The 21,142-nt window shown below is 40.9% G+C and overlaps 1 protein-coding gene across 1 annotated transcript in view; it reads left to right on the top strand.

Annotated features, from left to right (window-relative positions):
• Nucleotides 1-21,142, top strand: part of TRIM55 (tripartite motif containing 55) — a 53,495-nt gene that overhangs the window by 30,492 nt on the left and 1,861 nt on the right. The window contains exons 6-10 of the mRNA XM_046026998.1: nucleotides 1,682-1,915; nucleotides 2,463-2,485; nucleotides 2,589-2,713; nucleotides 4,190-4,446; nucleotides 5,799-6,086. Coding sequence (XP_045882954.1) covers nucleotides 1,682-1,915; nucleotides 2,463-2,485; nucleotides 2,589-2,713; nucleotides 4,190-4,446; nucleotides 5,799-6,086 — 927 coding nt within the window. The remainder of the gene's footprint in view (nucleotides 1-1,681; nucleotides 1,916-2,462; nucleotides 2,486-2,588; nucleotides 2,714-4,189; nucleotides 4,447-5,798; nucleotides 6,087-21,142) is intronic.

Here is a 21,142-nt window from a genome sequence, read left to right as displayed (position 1 = left end):
GGTATATGTCCTAAGCAGACCCAGATTCTATCCTTAAAGAGCCTATACTTTAGATATTTAAGAAACTCACATATAGGATAAAAGTGATACTTGACACATAAGAGACCAGTGTTGACTAAAATGAAAGAACATGTAATAAGGGTCCCCAAGGTCAGAGATGTCAGATAAATTGGATGGATTCCCAAGAAGCCTCCACTGGACAGGAGAGCTATGTTGGATCATTGGTGTCTCAAAGCCTGTTCTCAGCTGTAAAGGTCCTGGACCCAGAGATGGTCAGATCCAAGGAAATTGGCACATATACACACCAAGCTTACTGGAGCTTGAAAAGCCAAAAGGCCAATGATCAGGCCAACTGCAAAGTTAATTATGATTTAATGTGGACTCAAAGAGAAGGAAGTTAAATGGTACTAGAGGTGTTTCAGCCACACAATGGAAATGCACAAGTCTAATCTTCCATACAGCCTTTCTCTCTTTCTCTTGGGGACTCAAAGACTAGATCCAGTATTTCCTTGTTTTAGACAGTATTGGATAAATAGAGGACTAGGTGGATAGATGTATGTGCCAGTAGTGGTAAATATTATGGGATTGCAGAAGAACTAAAAGATGGCACTCAGTCATAGAGATCAAATAACATTTTATGGAAGAACTGGTATTCCAACAATGTCTTTAAGATTACTTGGGAGTTGGAGCACCTGGGTGGCTCAGTCCTTAAGCGTCTGCCTTCGGCACAGGTCATGATCCCAGGGTCTTGGGATGGAGGAACACATCGGGCTCCTTGCTCAGCAGGAAGCCGGCTTCTCCCTCTCTCACTCCCCTTCTGTGTTCTCTCTCTCACTGTCTCTCTCTCTCTCTGTCAAATAAATAAATAAAATCTTAAAAAAGAAAAAAAGGATTACTTAGAGTATGCAACTGTGAATTGGGAAAGAGCATTCTAAAAAGAAGGGAAATGATGAGCAAAGAAAGTGAGTGGTTTGTTTTTGCCGGATATAGGGTATTGCGATGAAGAATAGTACAGTACTATGAAGGAAAGCTGGAACCAGGTCATGGAAAACCTGGAAAGTCAGTTATGAAGTTAAAATATTATTCTCTGGAAAAGTAGTCAGAGAAAAAGCACTATACCCCAGGGAAATGTACTCCAGGAAAATGAATTTGGCTGTAGAGTATGGGTTTGCCTGAATAAATTCCAGATGCAGAGGCCAGTGGGAAGAACCCGAATCTCCATTCGAGGACTGAAACTAGGACAGGAGTAGTGTAGGTGGAGCAGGGAGAGACTGAAGGGTACAAACCAGGAAGTATCATGGTGTTTTCCTTACACACACATACATATACACACACTCACTGTAAGGCAAAATATAAAACTATAAGCTATCTAACAAATATATAATTTTTTTAAAATGTGTCCTAATTTCTATGAAATTATCCATTTATAAAGAACATAATGAAAAAGTCATTGATCCATTTAGCCAATTTGGTTGATTTGGGTTTGTCTAAGTATCAAATTTGATAAATATGAGATTTTCAAAGTATCAACACAATGGGAATCTCTATCTAAGGGACAGTTTGAAGGAAAAAAAAATAGCTTATATATGCAAATTTTCTTATCCTCCAAAACATTCCAGGTGATTTCACCAAATAGACACTCTTTCAAACACTTTCTAACATGAGCTAACCCAACTAACAGGAATGCTGCAGAAAACAGAAACAGGAACTCTGTGAGAAGTTTGATTACCTATATGGCATCCTGGAGGAGAGGAAAAATGAAATGACCCAAGTCATTACACGAACCCAAGAGGAGAAACTGGAACATGTCCGTGCTCTGATCAAAAAGTATTCTGATCATTTGGAAAATGTGTCAAAGTTGGTTGAATCAGGAATCCAGTTCATGGATGAGCCAGAAATGGCAGTGTTTCTGCAGGTAAGTCTCCTTTTGGTACCTAATAGAACTAATCAAGAAGATGGGTGCTGGAGAAGTCATCATATTTTTGTTATTTTATGTATATCTCTCTCTTTTTTTTTTTTAAGATTTTATTTATTTATTTGACAGAGAGAGATCACAGGTAGATAGAGAGGCAGGCAGAGAGAGAGAGGGAAGCAGGCTCCCTGCCGAGCAGAGAGCCCGATGCGGGACTCGATCCCAGGACCTGAGATCATGACCTGAGCCGAAGGCAGCGGCTTAACCCACTAAGCCACCCAGGCGCCCCTGTATATCTCATTTTGATTTATTTTACCAACTACAATATAAGCTCATTATGTATTCATGTCTCCATCTGTTTAAACAACTTCATAAGCATATATTTAAGGGACCATGACATCACTTAAATATAAGAAGGTTCTGGTATAAAACAGCAGTTATTCACAGCATTTAGAAACTAAGCTCTGAGATTTTCAGAGTCAGCAGAGGAAAGAATTAAGTCTTTGATGAAAAGAATTTAAGTAGGTCTGTCTTTTGTTTGCTTTCACAGAATGCCAAAACCCTGTTACAAAAGTAAGTAATTTTCATTTTATGGAAAAATGCATACTTTTCATTTTTACCCGAGGCTATCAAACATTAGACTGTGACAGAAAGTGGCAACTTGTCTTTGTTGCAGAATTTCTGAAGCATCGAAGGCATTTCAGATGGAGAAAATAGAACATGGTTATGAGAACATGAACCACTTCACAGTCAACCTCAATAGAGAAGAAAAAATCATCCGCGAAATTGATTTTTACAGAGGTTTGTTTTTCTTGTGACCATTTGGCCAAAGTTGCAGGTGTGTGAGAGCTGCAGCTGGGTTCAGCAGGAGAAAGAGGGGATTCAGGATCCCCTCCAGAATGGATGTCGACAATTATACAAGGATCAGAATCCAATGTGAAACTCTATTTCATTACAGATTCATATAGTTGGTTGACAGTGTTTAACTTTGCACAGCACAGTGCCCATTTGAATGCCATTATTGGGCATTTGAGCAAACAATAATTGATGGTGATGATGATGTCTCAACAGCAACCCTACACAAGGTGTCAGCCACAATACTGTGAAGTGTTATCAAGTGCGAGGTTAAGGATGAGATAAAAATAAAATGTAGAAGACATTTGGAGAGATATTGTAGCACATCCACTTAATCGGACTTTAGAGGGCAAGAATAGTAATGAGTCACAGAATAAGTCACACCTGGAAACAAAACTGGCTCTCTGTGACCAGCTGTATTTCATGAGTTATAAATGCATCTCTACCATTTGGTCCAGAGACCACCCTCTTGGAAGTTAGTCCTCATGAAATAATTGAAAAGAGGAAAATAACCTTGGAACTGACCAAGGTTATTGATGGTCTTGATTCATCGTGGTCATCTAGATGACAAGACACCTTGACTAGACCACCAATAACCAGGAAGCTATATCAGTATATACAGATGTAACTTTATTTATTTTTTTAAAAGATTTTATTTATTTGACAGAGATCACAAGTAGGCAGAGAAGCAGGCAGAGAGAGAGGGGGAAGCAGGCTCCCTGCTGAGGAGAGAGCCCGATGCAGGGCTCGATCCTAGGACCCTGGGATCATGACCTGAGCCAAAGGCAGAGGCTTTAACCCACTGAGCCACCCAGGTGCCCCGAGATGTAACTTTAGAAGCAAGTCTTCAGGATGTATCTTTTTAAAAAAATTACTTAATATTGTCCTCTCTCCTTAATATTTCCTGAGGGAATATTAAGATCAATGTATTAGAAAAAGAGTCATGGCATTAACTGTGGCAAAAGTCAGCATTCACTGAACAGAGGAAGTAAGACATTAAAACAAGACAGGGTTTTGTATGTTTTCTGAGAAAGGGAAGAGAGTTGCATTTCCATTTAATCTGACACAGATAAACAAGTGAAAATCTCAGCCCCAGCCCTCCAGGAGCTTGCAGATGTGACAAAGTATGGTATAAATATGGCCAGGCTCTGGGAGTGGGGGTCAGGTTCATAGTTGACAGTAGTAGTAAGGACTGCACTTTGTACTGCGGAGGGGAACAAGGAGGATGGAGATGGTTGGGCCCATCTTCACATTTCTCCTGTCCACATTTAACTAGAATGTGGCGTATTTGGGCCATAGTCCAGTGTCTGATGGAGATTTCCCTAGCCCAACTTTAATCTGGGCTGTTAAGTACTGGCCACTAATTGATTTCATAGCTGCAGTGGTAATTATAATGATTTTAAAAACACATTACCTTACCAGAAGATGAAGATGAAGCAGAAGAAGGAGAAGAAGAAGGAGGAGGAGGAGAAGGAGGGGAAGGAGAAGGGGAAGAAGCAGAAGTGGAAGAGATAGAAAATGTTCGAACAGAGTCATCAGGAGAAGAGGAAAGTCCAGAGAAAGACTTGGAGCCCTCTCAGCAGGCCTCAGAGCTCCAGGCTGCCCCAGGGGCATTTCCGGTTTTCTCCCCAGAGCCACCTCCAGCCCTGCCACCTGCTGCAGATGTCCCAGTGACACAGGTAACCATTCACTGATTCCCTCCCACAGGACGCACAGGTGTGCCTCCTTGCTGAATCGCGGAAACAATTTATTCTGCCTTAAGAAAAGAGTAGCTTTAGGCCAGACATTTGTATGTGAAAGACAAAAGAATTCAGAGTAGTCACAATGTCAGAGGGGAAAGTCCACTGGGTGATTCAACAGTTCCTTGTTATCATTGGTTGGTGAGACTGAGTTTAACGCGATTTTCCGACCAATAGCACCCTCAAATCTGAGGCAATAGTTGGAAATTTTGTGTGCAGGGGAGAAGGCTATGTGTGTAACATCTTAGTTCATAGAGAGCCAATGTCATGAAGATTGGGTCTGCTCTGAAAACATTTATGGGGTACAGGGTGAGAAATAAAATGACTATACCTTTAGAACTTGGAATTTTCTGTAGATAATAAAGGTAGCAAATAGAGAAGTCATGCTAGTTTATCCCTGTCACTGACCCTGACATATAACTACATCTTTCAGTAAGTGGGCAAACAAAACATCTCGTTTTCTATATATCTGTCATTTGATGAGATTATATGTTAAAAGAACTGTTATAGAGATTTCCTAGGAGATAATTCATCCCAAATCCTGTATCTGATTGGCTGACCCTTAGTTTCCACGATGTCACTGTCCAGTTTTCAAGCCTTTGTGCTGACTTCATGACACCTTCAGCAGAGAGGTCTCGACTTATGGAGTCTGTGGGCAATGTAGATTCATCAAAAAGGTGTCCTGGTTTTGCACCTGCTTTCAAAGTGGATTGAAAGTATCGATAGAAACAAAATATCAGAGGGGAAACTCTGAATTAAAGAATTACCTTCTATATTCAGTCTCCATAGGAAGCCAGGCTAAAAGAGGATTTACAGTTCCTCAACTCTTGAAATTCTGGGTATACCAATTGCCATGAGTTTGAAAGAGGTGTGGTAACTAAATGAGAGTTGGATTTGATCAATAAGATCAGTTTGAGATTTTAGAAAAGAGGTTTGGTGAGCCCACCTAGAATGTCAAAATATTAATCGTGGCCAATAGATCGACCTTTCTCCTCTATCAGATATTTTATAAGCACCCTTCATTTCAGGCATCTGCTGTCTGTCTCAGCCTACCATCTAGTGAAGGACAAGCACAGAAAACAAGAGTGGGCATGTGAAGGTGCCCAGACAGAGGAGCCCTGGCAGCTCTCCTTCCCTGAGCACTTGCAGAGGGTGGGATCAACTAGAACATTTGTTAAATCAGGCACTGCACAGACAGCTCACTGTTTTCAAACCCAAAGGGAACTAAAACCAACTGCTTTTTCTTCTTCTTCCTCTTTTTTTACTTTTGAATGTATCTGCCCCCAATTAAGGGGGAGGTTGTGCCCACTGGCTCTCAGCAGACCACAGAGTCTGAAACTCCAGTCCCTGCAGCAACGGACCCTGCGGATCCCTTGTTTTACCCTAGTTGGTATAAAGGCCAAACCCGGAAAGCCACCACCAACCCACCTTCCACCCCAGGGAGCGAAAGTCTGGGACACATAGGGCCTCCTGGTTCTGAGGATTCGAATGTGCAGAAGGCAGAAGTGGCAGAAGCTGCAGCCAGTGAGAGGGCAGCAGTGAGTGGTAAGGAAACTAGTTCACCTGCAGCTACTTCTCAGGTTAGTGTTGATGCTCTTGTGTTGGAATGCTCCCCCATGCCACCTAGCGTCCTGCTGGGATCACAGCAAGAAAGAAGGGCTTCCCAAGGGGCAGAAAGAGACCCTGGCTGTGGGGAAAATGCAGAAACAACTCCTCCCCCAATTTGGGCTTGTTTGTTTGTTTGTTTCTTTAAGTCTGGCAAAACAAAAAGGAAAACAGATTGACTTAACTCTATGAGGTGACCCCACACCTGGCTTCCCAGGGGAGGGGGTTCAAGCCCACCAGACCCTGACGCATGCAGTCGGAAGCTGCTTTGTCTGCGGTGCCTGGCTGCTGGCCCAGGTTTCCCTTCGCCAAGGCCACTTGCCCTTGCTCAGCCTTTTCTGTGTCCTCCCTGGGCTTCCAAAAACTAATCCCAAGCTTTTGTGTCATTCCCAGCAACCATGAAGGAGCACGTTTGAACTGAGCTCTAAGTCCGCTCTGGAAAATAACCTCTGATTGACTCATGGATTCTGGGAGTGTGCTGGCTATGGCTAGAAAAAGATAGTCTTGGCTTGATTAAACCAGAGCTTCCGAAACATGAGCTGCTGGGAGCAGAAAAGCACAGGTTTTCCTACATTAGGCTTTTTTTAAGGGTCACTTAATACCTTTTGTTTTTTTCCTTTTTATAACATACTTCGAAGGCCATGTCTTTTTCCTACAATGGGTTAGATGTTTGCATGGCTCAAAGACTCCCTAGAAGAAATATTCTATAATTGCTTCACAAGGAAGAATGCTCATGGTTGTTCCATCCTTATGAACATTCTTAAATGATGTGTGGACATGAATGTTGCCCAGACATGGGATGTCAAAGAAATACTCCCTGGTTCCATGTGCCGGGTCATCAGGTGATTAACGAACAACAAACGGCATTTTTCAAAAAATCAGAAAATTACTTATTGTCTTGACTGTATCTGCTCAAGTGAACCTTAATTTCATGAGGTAATAAAGGGAAATTATTTTTGGAAAACTGAAAAGTAACATGCTTTTGTGTCATATATTTGTTTTCACAAATGAAAAATGACAAAAATAAATGTTTGGTGTGAGGAAACATTTTGAGGCAGTTTTTCAGTTAAAAATGGAATGTAAAGTTTTCTAGAAAATTTATGGGAACTTTATTTCTAGAAAGTTAATTGGATTTCTTACATATTTAGTGGAAGTTGAGTCAGGAGGAGCTGTTTTCTGAAAACAGTGGTGCAAAACCCCGTAATAGGAGAATGCAATAGGGCTCCAAACCAAAATGCAAAATCCATCTAAATGATGTTGAAAATATTATTTGTGATAATATCAGTGAAGCTTTCTTCTTGTTTTCTCACAGGAGTTAGTAATCTGCCTAGCACTTTTGGCTTTTCTTATACTTCACTACATCTGGCGTCAGATTCAGTGCTTGGTTTTTACTTTAATGGGTAGGAAATATTTTCTTTTCCCTTCACTAACATCTCATGCAGTTTCTTCCATAATGTTCCTCCTCTATAGGCTCAGAGATCAATTTCTCCCCAACTTTGAGGCTCAGCCATCGAAAAAGATCCAAATTCTAGATAATACTCATGGCTTCAAGCTCCCTACAATGCAATCACCTCAAGGTGCCTTCCTGAGGAGAATTGCTCCATTATCTAATCCTGCATGGAGGGGAATCCTGACTCAGAGGGCAATTATTCAGTAATCCACTAAGAATGGACCCTCCAGAATGGCCATGAGTGGAGGCCAGTTTCAAAAGTGTTGTGAGGATTCACTGCTCTTAAAGTAGAGGGAGGGCCAGCAAAGGACGAGTTCAGGAATATATACAGTTTCCATAGATTAAGAAGCTACATTTCATACGCTTACACCAGAGGCACCCAGGATGGGGCTGGATGACTCCTGTCAAAGATACGCAGGCAATTCTTGCACTGGTGGGCAGGTGGTCCAGGTGACTTCTCAGTTCTCTTTGAAACCTCAGAGTGTACGGTCTTTCCTGAGAGAGGAGATCTTTGAGAGAAAGATACCCTGGGTGCAGCACCATCAAGGAGATTTCAGCCAGGCGAGATCTGAATGAATAAAAAGCAGGAAGATCAACGTTCATCCACCAGACATAAAGAATGAGAACCAAAGAAAAGTCATAAAGCCAAAACCTTTCCTTTTCCTAGCCAAGTCTTTTCTTAATGACTGTTGTAAGATTTGCATAGGAACTGACATCTTACTCCTTTAACAGCCTTTGGAAGATTATCAGTTTAATAATATTTAAAGATTCAAACCTCATGTTCTTTTGAGTAAATGACCCTGTTGGACCTGAGGCCCAGCTCCTTGTGCCTGTAACTCAGAATCAATTCAGGGTGATGGTGCTGAAAGGCCTCAGCTATTTCTGGCTCATTGACTTTTTCCTGGGTTGACACTGACTCTTCTGGAAGCTCCCATCATAGTTCCTTTCTGCCTCATTAGCTGTCTGTTCAGCAATGACGGTAGGATCTCCATGGGTCCCTGTCATGTCTGAAAATGTGGGTGACTAGGATCTGCCCCCAGTGTCTAATAGTGAGCCAGAAACCTGTGTATCCTAGAATGTTCCTAGCATCCTTACAGTCGGCTTGTTATTTGTGAAGAGCAGTGGGTAGAAGCATTGGCCATGAACTCAATGGGGCAAATGAGGGAGAGAGAAAACTCCATATTTTATGGGAATATCCTGAATCACTGTGGATCTGAATAATTGTCTGAAGAGCTCAGTTTATATTCTGAGAATTCAGGTTTGGGGTTTTGTTGCCATATATTCTTGTAATGCTTCTCTGAGGCTGCAGGGGGAAGAGTCATGCTTCTTGTCTGCCATCCACTGAGCCCATGTCATGTACCCCAACATTCACATGCCTGTCTGCTAAGATGAGGGTAAGACAGTTGGAGTGCCCTGGAGTAGGGTGATTGGCATTCTCCATTGCAAGGAATATGGACAGATCAACAGAGACCTCACCATAGTATCAGATTCCTGGCCCCTGAGGATTTTTGCAGGCCTGTTTCATTTTCACCACTTCGGAACCCGACTCACTAAATTAATATTTGTCCAATGCAAGGTTAGCTTATTGGAATTTCATGCTTTATTATTAGCCTTTCCCTGGACATTTAGGATGTGACACAAAAGTTCTCCTAGATTCCCGGGTGGTCTTACCTCTCTTTACTATGTGTCAGGGAATAAGGTTGCCTGAGAATCTCAAGCATTTCAGGCTCACCGACTGATCTATTAACTCACTTCAGTCCCTTTCAGGCTTTTAAGAAGGCAAATGTTCTGTTTCCAAGTGCCTTCTTCACATCCATTCACACAATGAAACCCACTCCAGCAAAGGCTGCCTATGATTTCTGATACCGTACAATCTCCACTTTATCCCGTACTTTCTCTCTTCACCCAATTGCATAGGCAGATTATATGTTAGAAACTGGTCATGGCAAAAACCAGACATCAGCTGTCTCCACCAGTGGCCACCTGGGATTCAGAGAAACACTGTTGCCTTCCCCCCACCACCCATTCTTGAAAAAAAAAATTTCTCAGCAAGGTTTGGATTCATCCTGTGGCAAAACTGAATCCTATAGAAGAGAGACTCTTCTGCAGGAGGCACTTTGAATCCTGTAACATTCTATTTCTCCCAGAAAACCCTGTGAAAGCCCCTGGACATGAACTGGTCTTTAGCTGCAAAATTGCCCTCTAAGTTTCCACCTTTCTAGGCCATAACTGTTGTATGCTTAGTCAATGCAAAGAGAGTTTGGGAGAAATAACATTTGATCTACTTCATGTATTAATGTTTACATTTATTTTGAAAAAGTGACTTCACACCTTAGTCAATCTTAGAGGACAGGGCAGTAATAAGGTGGCAAAGAGGAAGGTCAGCTGCCCTTGGAAAGCAATGTCTGTGACCCTCATTTCCTGGGAATGCCTTGTTGTGCCATTTCCAAGTCCAGTCTACTTCCCTCCTTTGCCCTTCCTCTTCTTATACAACTTACATGCAAATTACACCTAAGTGTTAAGACAAGGACCGCTCCCACAACCTACACTCATGGACAACTGAGTATTTTATTGGGAATATATGTGGCAGTTAGATTTTTCCAAAGTGGGACCAGCAGCAATGAAAGACCCTCCCTGTTTCCCTTCCTCCCTCCCTAAGGAGGCTTAGTGGCCTTGTGTGGAAGAATTTGTCCAAATTGTTTAAAGGAAGCTGTTCAGGGAACAGGGATTTCCAGAGAAATGTCTTCCTGTTTGGTGGATTAAGTTGGCTGCTGTTCTGGCTGATACTTGAGCTGGACCATGCTGTCTGCCTCAAGGTCAGAGGACCTCCCATTCCCCCCTCCCCACACCCCAATGAGAGTCAGTTGCTTTGGAAATAGGGACTTTGACATTAAAATCTCTGTAAATTTCTGCCTCTATAAGAACCCCAACTCACATATTTCACCAGAGTATGAAGCTGCAGTTATAAGAAAACCTAGAAGCTTTACCATATCATAGCTATTTATTGAAGAATAGAATAGCTACTTTTCACATTCCATTCTTCAAGTCTGAAAATGGACAAACAAGTTGGGTAGGAATTCTGTCTCAGGCACTGGAAGGATCTATGAAATTAATAAAAAGGACTTAGGTTCCTGTCCTCCCACTTCTCTGCACCAACTCTGGGCATTTACTTTCTTTGAGCCTCAGTTTTCTTACAGGGAAAATGAAGTAACTACAAAAAAAAAAAAAAAAAGATTCATTGATTTACACAGTAGAGCGTGAAAAATGTAGTAATAAGAATTTTATAAATTGTTTCAGTATGTTTTCATTGGGAGGGTTACAGACTCATGCCTGATATAAGCCACGCTAAAGGACAATAGTAACAGGTTCTCAGTGAAATAGACAGCCCATCGCATTTCTCAAAATATATGTTCTGACTTGAAACTCTTCCATAAATGTCCATTTCCCAAACTCTTCCAAATTTCTTCCGTGGCACGCTTTCAGCTGAATGTTTACAGAGCTGCAATTACCCCTTTTGATGCCATAAACTCCATAAAATCCATTACGGCTCAACTCTAAAGACCACCTGAGGGCACTTACAGATCTCACTGCCCAGTAGAGCAAATTCTTAGAATGTACATAGTAGAGCAAATCACAGAATATTAGATGAATGAAGAGAAGAGCAATATGTGGTTTAAAAATCTACCTAAGTGTTATAGTTCATTCAGTTTTGACAAATATGTAGCCTTCTATAGCTACTACACAATTAAGATGCAGAATATTTCCATCACTCTACAAAGTGCTCTTATGTGCCTTTGCAGTTAATCCCCTCCCTGCGTGAGTACAATGTCAATCTTCTTTATGCGTTAGCCATTCTAATGGATGTGTATTTTATGTCATTTAATTTGCATTTCCCCAATGACTACTGATGTTTAGCATCTTTTCATGTGCTTCTAAGCCATTTTGATATTTTCTTTGATGGAGTATCTGTTCACAATTGCCCTATTTCTTTGGGCTGTTTACCTTATTGGAGAGTTGTAAAAGTTCTTTATGTTATTTTGGATAAAACTCCCTTATCAAACATGTTTTGCAAATATTTTCTCCTAATATGTGGCTTGCCTTTTCATGTCCTTAAGTGTATTTTGATAAGCAACCATTTTTAGTTTTGATGAAGTTCAATTTGTCATTTTTTTCCTTTATGCTTTGTGGTTTTTGTGTCTTAAGAAATCTTTGCTTACCTCAAAAATCACAAGGATTTTATCTCATTTTCTTCTAGAATTTTTATAGTTTCAACTCTTAAATTAGATCTAAGATCATTTTAAGTTAATTTTTGTATTGTGAGATAAGGATCGAGGATTTTTTTTTGTCTGCTTATTTTCCATATAGATATTTGTTCCAACACTATTTGTTCCAACACCTTCCCCCAGTGAATTACCTTGATGACTTTGTAGAAATTCCAATGACCATATGTGTTCAGGTCTACTTGTAGATTCTCTACTTTGAACCATTAATCTGTATGTTTGTCTCTCTACCAATACCGGCACTGTCTTGATTATTATAGCTTTACGGAAGTCTCTAAATCAGGTAACGTAAATCTTCTACTTTATTGGTTTTATTTGGCTTTATTGGTTTTCCCTCTCTTTTTTCTAAATTTTCTATTTCATTCATCTCTGTTCTTTATTATTTTCATCCTTATGCTGACTTTGGGTTTAATTTTCTCTTCTCTTTCTAGATGCTTAGGGTGAAAATTTGAATTATTGATTTGAAATCTTTCTTATTTTCTAATATAAGCATTAATGCTATAAATTTTCTTCTACTTACTGCTTTAACCGCATCCCACAAGATTTGGTATGTTGTATTTTCACTTTCATTTAATTCAGAATATTTTCTAATTTACCTTGAGATTTGTTCTTTGACCTATGAGTTATTTAGATGAGTAGTGTTTATTTTCTACATATTTGGAGATATTCCAGATATCCTTATGTTTGATCTCTGGTTTGATTCTGTTGTGGAGAGAGAATACTCTTTATATGATCTCAATCCTTTTAAATTTAAAATGTGTTTTATAGCCCAGAATATGATCAACCTTGGTGGATTTTCCACGTGCACTTGAAAACATTGTATTTTCTGTTGTTGTTGAGTGAGTGTTCTATAAATGTCAATTAGGTCAGTTAATTGATAGTGGTTTTTTTTTTTAAGATTTTTTTTTTTATTTATTCACTTGACAGAGAGAGAGATCACAAGTAGGCAGAGAGGCGGGCAGAGAGAGAGGGGGAAGCAGGCTCCCCGCTGAGTGGAGAGCCCAACTCGGGGCTCGATCCCAGGACCCTGAGATCATGACCTGAGCTGAAAGCAGAGGCTTAACTCACTGAGCCACCCAGGCACCCCAATTGATAGTGTTTTTCAAGTCTATAATATCCTTACTGATTTTCTGTTGACTTGTGTTACCAATTGCTGAGAGAAGAAGTTTGAGATCTCTGATTATAACTGTTGGTTTGTGTATTTATCCTCGCAATTCTATTACTTTTACCATTTGAAACTCTGTTTAGGTGCATTTATATTTAGCATTATTCCACTCTCTTAAAGAATTTATCCCAAGATAAGTGTTAAGCAAAACAAAATTCCTTTCTATCTCTCTTTTTCGTGTGCATCTGCCTGCTTTAATGGTTATGAGGGTCCTCATACACATATACTGTCTTTTCAAGTAACTTAGCAAAGTTAGAAGGCAGGTGGGGAGAGCCTAGGGGAGAATGATGCTGACAATCCTTAAGGTGTAGCAAGTGTCTGGCAATAGGGAAGGCCTCATAGCCCCAATCCAACAATCCCATCTCCCCTTCTGCCCCTAGCAATGTACAGGGCCAAGCATTTCAGGAACTGAAATAGCTGACATATCTAATGCTTTTAAGTGACTAGGCTGAACTTTATGATTCAATGACTGGTTGTCACTGGTCTGTGGTGCCCTATTTTTAGTTCTGATGTAATTAGGTATATAAGCAAATGTCTCTGTATATTTTCATGTACACTTATGCCCTAATTCACTCCTTGTCTTATCTAAACCAGTTTTCACATTATTGACAGAGGCCACCCTATCATGGGCCAGGGACTTCCAGCACCAAGCTGCCTTCTTGGCTATGAAGATCTGAGATTCCCAACCCAAGTGTTGACGGGCAGGAGCACATGGTCCTTTCTACTGTCTCAAGTGTTTCCAGATTCTTCCTATCTAGCATATCATGAGTTCAGACACAGAACCTAGGAACCACATTGGTCCCCTACACCTCTGAGCTCTTTACTTTAAAATAGCAAAAGGGAGGTATGGAAGTCAATGCCAGTGGGCAAGTGTCACCAAGGAAAATCAGTCCATACCATCTTAGTCCCCAGTCCAGGCACTATAAATATTGCCCTATGAGGTTACAAAGGTGCTCCCAGAGAAAAATTTAAAAAAAAAATTTCATGAGAGAGAGAGAGAGAGAGAGAGAGAGAGAGAAAGAGAATGGTGGAGGGGAAAGGAGGGAGAAAAAAGAAAGAGGAAGAAAGGAAGGCAGGAAGGAAGGAAGGAAGCCTATGGTTTAACAAGTAGGGGCTCACAGAGTCTTTTCCCTTCTTGAAGGGTTTATCTCCTAGGTTCTCAGAAACCAATATATGTGTCCCCAGATCTGAGACCTTATCAAATTTCTCATCATCCCAAGATTTGGTCTCCTAGAAGATATCATATCTTCCTAAACCAAGATGAACCTTAGGCCAAAGTTCCAAGGAAAAGCAGCATGTGGAATCCTGGGTCTCCACAGATGTCACATGCAAAAAGATAAAATCATTTTCATGCAAATGATGTTTGAGACCAAACCACTGATTCTGATTTCCAGGGCAAATATTAATTCTAGTTGCCACTTGAAGACTTGAGAGGTGAGAGATGTTGATGGTTAGAGGGCTGGAAAGCTGCTTTTCCGAGTGAATTTAATCTCCCAAGGTATTACAGAACATTTAAAAAAATTAAGCAGGAGACCAAGAACATGATTTCCCACGAGTGTGACTACAGGTCCCATGTTCTTTGAAATGATCTATTTAATTTTCCAAAACAAACTGAAATGAATGAAAATTTAACTATGTTCTCTAAATTTAATTGAGGGATTCAGGGTGTCAAATTATTTTCAGACAGAAATCCCTACTGAGAGCAACTGGCTTGTGTTTTTTTTACAAATGAGGACATTCAAGCTTACAAATTGCTGATAAGCCAGCACCCTGCCTGTGCTGGAATTTAAGCTTGGTAAAAATAGAGAGAAAATTGATCAGGGCTCAGGACTGGCCTATATTTACTGCATAACACCATCCAGGACTTAATAACTCTAGCAGTTATAAGAAGTTATGATAATAAAATGCAGTCCATTTTACATAGAAAAAACTACAGGAGAGAGTAAGATTTTTCTTAAGGAAGTTTTAATGAGACCATTACATTAACATTATTAATGCTTTTTCATTTGTATTCTTGAATTGCAATTATTTTTCTGGCTCCCCCCCCCCCCCCCCGTTGGGAGAGTGACTTCCTAATAACTGTCAAGTTAGGGGCTTTTCTAAAAGGACAAAAAAATGTCTATACTAAAATTGTAGGCTCTATTTCTCAGGATCAAATAGCATCCTTGGTAAAGGTTATTTTAACAGGAAGCTAAAATGGATGTATCCATTTTAAAGAGGGAAATACAAGTTGTGTGTAAGCAGTATAATGAACTCATTTCCCCTGGCAACCTGTGCCTACAGCCCTACAATTCCATGAAAACAGTAATGCAGGCTCCAGGGAGAGCTCTCTGGGGGAGTTCTTACGACAAAGCTAGTTGAATTTTGCTTCCAGTGTCTTAAAACTGTTTATTATTCTAATTTAACCCAAGACCCTTGCTAGTATTGCACATACTGGGGATTTCTTTTCTCCCACTACAACCCACAAAGAATTAATCCATCACCATGTTGATGCATCTGAAAAACCGATGCTGCGTGACAGGACTGTCACTACTGTGTCCCTTGCTTTGTCATTTACAAAGTCTTTCACAGACGTTCTCTCATTCAAAGCTCACAACAACCCTGTCCAGGAGGAATCGTTAGGCTTGCACATTTTACGGGAAGAGGGAGCTTAGAGCCCAGTGATCCCTTGCCCCGCCCCACCTTGCCTGCCACGGAGTGTGAGCTGTTAGCGTGCAATATACCTTACACCAAGCTCGCGTGTAGGAAAAGTGAGTGAATCCCCACTTTACATGGGTTGATGACTAAGCCAAAATAGGGGCTCCCCTGCTTTAAGTCCCAGCTCTTGACGTACTGGCACAGACTCACGGGGCAGAGAGAGGTCGTTTCTAGGCCTCCGCTGCTCGCAGGCGCGTGGCTGACCATTGCAATGGCGGTACCCTCATTCTTACTTGCACCCCACACTGCTGACCAACCGGCCTCTCTCAGTCTGACTTCCAGTGTTGGGATTGCCCCCCGCCCCGTGAGTCTCACACCCTCAAAAGCAGCAGCCTTTCTCTTTGGATTTGTGGTCACTGCTAATCTCTCTCAGCAGTACTCTCATTAGTGTTACTTTGAGCAAGGTCCTAGCCTCCTTGAGCCTGAGGTTTCTCATCTGTAAGTTGGACATAGGAATACTATCAGCCTCCCAAGACTCTAGAAGAGGACCTTTTCGGCCTATTTGCCTAACACAAGGCAAAGAAGCTCCTGTCTGTGAGGAATTAATGATCAAATGAGCAGTTCTTTGTAATTCAGTACTTCGTTCAGAGTGGGTGAGAACACAGACTCGACAGTTGAACACACAATCATCAGGTCATCAGAGAGGAAGGCTGGTTTTGTTCGTCAGGCTGTGATACCAAAGTTTTAGCTTCTTCCTGCTCCCCACCCCGACCCCATCAATGCTTAAATACCATGTTTAAAACAAAACAAACAGTATACACCATAAATCTTACTCTGGGTTAAGAAAAAGTGGTAAGTTTAGTTTCTTCTTGTTTCATAGGTCTGAGGAAATTTCTGGTCTGCCCTTAACAAGGAGAAAAGCTCCCAAATCAAATCCCTTCACCCTCCAGGGCACGTTTTGCATGGAGCACTGGGTGTTGTGCAAAAAGAATGAATACTGTTACGCTGAAAAAATAAATAAAAAGGGAAAAAAAAATAAAAAAAATAAAAAAAAAACAAAAAAAAAACAAAAATCCCTTCACCCACTTCTTTTTCTTTTCCTTTTTTTTTTCTTTTTCTTTTTTAAAAAGATTTGTTTTATGGAGTGAGAAAGAGAGAAGGAGTATGGTGGGGAAGGACAGAGGGAGAGGGAGAGAGACTTTCCAGCAGACAGCCCCCTAAGTGCAGGGTCCAAAGACATCCATGGGGCTGGAATCCTGGGCCCCAAGATCATGACCTGACCTGCAATCGAGTTGGAACCTTAAACAGCTGAGCCACCCGGGCGCCCCTACCTTCACCCATTCCTTTACATAGTGTGTACAGCTGCAAATCCTCGCAAGAAAAAATGCTTTTAGTGGGTGTTTTCCTTCTATAGCTCTTTTGGAGTGTACCTATTTTCTTCTTCCTGTGGCATTCACAGAGAGTGAGCTATATTTACACACCTCTGTGCTCCCTAATGCATCTCAGTTGCTCCACCACCAAGCAGAAACATCTGTATTCCTGTGAAAGAAATACCCGTGGTGGAAGACCTGCCCAGCAGAATTTCCAGGGCTTAGCCCCTCAGCTGTGAATTACAGACCACATCCTACTTATACCTCAGACACTGATGCGTGGTTCAGGTTCTTGGACGTATTCTCTTTTCCAGTCTGGAATCCATAATGCTTAAGCTATCCAAGGGTCTGCACTTCAGGAATGCTAAGTAAGGAGCAGACCAGTGCTTGAGTTTAGTCTTTCTGACTAAACATTCTAGGCATGACCTCAGCAATCCTACTCATACCTGTTCCCAGCCTCTGGCTTTGATTCTCTGACCTGGCCTAGCAGGTTCAGAATAAAAACAGGGTGGTTGCCCACTCAGCAGCCTCAATTCTAGCCTTATCCCTTCTATTCACATTCCTTTAAGGCAAATGGATTTCATTATAGATGGCTAAGGGTCCTTTTGAATTGGCCAAGGAGGACTGGCATTTAACAGGTTGGAATAACAAGATTCTTCTTTCAGGTTGAATTTGTGATTGGCATATACAGCATCAGAGAGGTGATGGAAGCCCAAGGGTGGGGGCTTGGACACAAATTTTCTCACTGACCCCAACATCCCTTCAACGGTCTGACATAGTAGCTCCCATGGGGCTCACCATAGTTGTCTCTCAGGATAAGACATGGACATTCCCGTGCTATGTGGCAGGGGTGTACATTAAGCCATCAGCATCCATTAATGTCTCATTCGTCATTCAGTTGATCAGATACTTTACTATTACCTGGACAAGGTGAGGAAATGCAACACAGGCAGGTAAATAACGGACCAGGATCATCAGTGGTAGAAAGAATGATCATTTGGGGAAAAGCAGATGCAGGCACCTCCTGGAGTCTCTAGGCAGCCTTGAAAAGCCTGAGGGCACTGGTTACTGATCAGAGAGCCAAGCTTTTCACTTGGGCCAGCTAAAAAAAATATTTTCCCTCTTAAATGTGAACCCAGACTTGTGCGAGAGTGACTATCAGGAACGGTGGATCATGTGGTGCAGGATGTATTTCGGTAAAGGGGCTGCTGCTGTTGCCTCCGTGCTAGGATAAGAGCATTTCACTAAACTGCACCAGTTAGATCCCCTCTGCTAAGTGCCCAGGGACACATCTGGCTTCAATTAAGCACTGAAGGCAGTTTCATGCTTTGTTAAGAATCTTGCTACAAGAAGCATGCTGGCTTAAAAAAAGGAAAAAAAATCATGTTTAGCATGAAAATCAAGCCAAAGAGGGGCACCTGGGTGGTTCAGTGGGCTAGGGCTCAGGGCATGATTCTGGGGTCCTGGGATTAAGCCCTGCATGGGGCTCTCTGCTCAGTAGGGAACCTGCTTTTCCTTCTTCCTCTGCCTATGGCTCTGCCTACTTGTGCTAAAATAAATAAATAAAATCTTCAAAAAAGAAAATCAAGCCAAAAACTCCATTGAGCATTTCATGCTCTTTTCTTTGGCGCTTTCCTACTAAAAACTAGCCTTCGGTTAGGAGCAATAGGTTTGTGTGTCTTTAGAGACCACAAAGGTAACATTAATGCAAAAGCAAGCCAGGTAAAAGAAAAATGTTAATAAAAGTTTAAATACAAGATTTAATTTGCCTTCCTCTTTAATCTGAGCATAGCAACTATATAAGCACAAAACAAAAAGTGGGGGTGGGCACTGAAACCAGCCTTGCAGCAAAGGAGGCAAAAGGGAGTAGTGAGCACGATGGAAATCAGAAGAGAGAGAGAGAGAGAGAGTGCATACCCAGTCCAAGGGGACAGAGAGTGGGGGTTCTCCATGCGGTGCTGGATTGCTGTATCTCTGCTTTGTCAAGAGAACCTGCAAATCCAGATTTTAATGTGAAGTCTCCTATTTTTTTTTCTTAATTTCTAATTGTGGTAAAACCCACATAACATAAAAATTACCATCTTAACCATTTCTGAGCATACAGTTCAGTAGTCTTAGTATATTCACACTGTTGTGCAACCAATCTCCAGAATTTTTAATCTGGCAAAATTGAAACTCTGTATCCATTAAAAAAACAACTCCCCATTCTACCCCTTCCCCCAGTCCCTGGCAACCTCCATCCCCCTTTATGTTTCTATGAGTCTGACTACTCTAGATACTTCTTGTATTCTGTAAGTGGAATCACAGAATATTTGTCATTTTGTGACTGGTTTATTTCACTTAGCATAATGTCCTCAAGGGCCATCCATGTTGTAGCATGTGTCAGAATTTTCTTCCTTTATGAAGCTGAATAATATCCTATTACATGTATATGCTACATTTTAGTTATCCAATCCATCCATTGATGAACACTTGGGTTGCTTCCACTCTTGGCTGTTGTGAATAGTGCTCCTATGAACATAGGTGTACATGTATGAGATGTATTACTTTATTTATTCAGTACTTACAACAGCCTTGTGAGATAGGGTCTCACCTCTATTTTACAAAAAGAAAAACCTTAGTTTTTAAAGTCAGAGGCTAATTGACTTATCCAAAGTCATACAGCTAGTAAGTGGTTAGTCTGGGATTCTATGCCAGGCTCAACGTCTTGGCATAAAACATCTTTGCTGAGATGGTTGGTGGGTCCCCAAGTTTACATAAACAAGACCAAGAAGATGGTGTAACCACCTGAAAATACTCAGGATAAATCTCTGCTCTTGGCACCCACTCTGACACTGGCTTTTCTTCTCTAAGAGACAGCATCTGTCCATATCATTTAGAAGGAAATCTAATAACTGCACGAAAACACAAGGAAGGTTAAAGGAGCAACCTAAACTATTTGATACTAAGTTTTGAAGGCTGTCAGGTACTAACAGCTAGAGCTTTTTCAATGGAAGATAGATTTTCTTCTCAAGTACAGAAAAGCACAAAAATATATACAAATCCCAAAGGCAGTATCAAATGGTTTGTTAGCCACCAGCAGTTTTGCAAAGATTATATCCCTCTACAGAAAATACTTTACACAACTAGTTTTGCCCTGTAGATAGTTCAGCTGTCATAGAAGATTCCTCTAGATTAGGGTCTGCTTTCAAGGAAAAGAGGCTACAAAATGCACACTCATGGTCTGTATGTTTAGGCAGAATTCAGTATTCACTTCTATAAAATTGTGATTAGAAAAAGGTCTTCACAGCTTACTGATATGCCCAGATCACTTGGATTGGGGGTTTATTTGGTTGTTTTTTATTTTGTTTGTTTTATTTTGATTTAGTTTTTGTGGTTTTTTGTTTGTTTGTTTGTTTTGTTTTGTTTTTAGGATTAGTTAGAGTAAGGTGACTACAGTGGGGAAGAGAATAGTTTCATGTCCATAAAAAGGCACAGGGTTCTGTCAGGATATTGTTTTTTCCACATCAACTTCAAGGACACAGAAATATCTAACCCATTACCAAATAGAATCTAATAGCATAATAGTAGCCTTTAAAAAAAAAAAAAAAAAGCAAAGCCCAATTTCACTTGATGTCTCAACTATTCCTTCATGGAAAACTACTTGCTTTGGTTTTATTCTACTGTGACAGAGTATGATTTCATGGCCTTTCAAAACTTTCCATTAAGGAACAACATGGCAGGTGGAAGGATAATCTCTGAACCATAAAGACTTGGGACAATTTTACTGAACTTGAAATATTACCCTAAAATACATATTTACGGTAAAATCTGGGACGGTGCAGGAAAAGCACTCATTTTCACACTAAACTATTTTAAGTGGCAACAACACAGCGTACTTACCAAAATTCTGCTTTGTCATGTCAGCTTTCTATCGTCCATTCATGCAGCAGCTTCACAAAATCACCCCGGGCTTCTGCATTGAATGCATGTGCCTACCTCATTGCTTTGAAATCAGTGCCATTCTAATCCAGCAGGATAATTTTACCAGTGAAGTCATCAGAATGTGTTGGGCCATCTTCCGTAGCTCTAGGAAGAGCTGTGTTTGTCAAAGTACCTTTAAATGTAAGGAGTCTGAGTATACACATCA

This window comes from Meles meles, chromosome 1, assembly GCF_922984935.1.
Source record: "Meles meles chromosome 1, mMelMel3.1 paternal haplotype, whole genome shotgun sequence".
In the NCBI taxonomy this organism is placed as follows: domain Eukaryota; kingdom Metazoa; phylum Chordata; class Mammalia; order Carnivora; family Mustelidae; genus Meles; species Meles meles.
The sequence above is the reverse complement of the archived record's forward strand: the minus strand, read 5'-3'. Positions and strand labels throughout refer to the sequence as shown.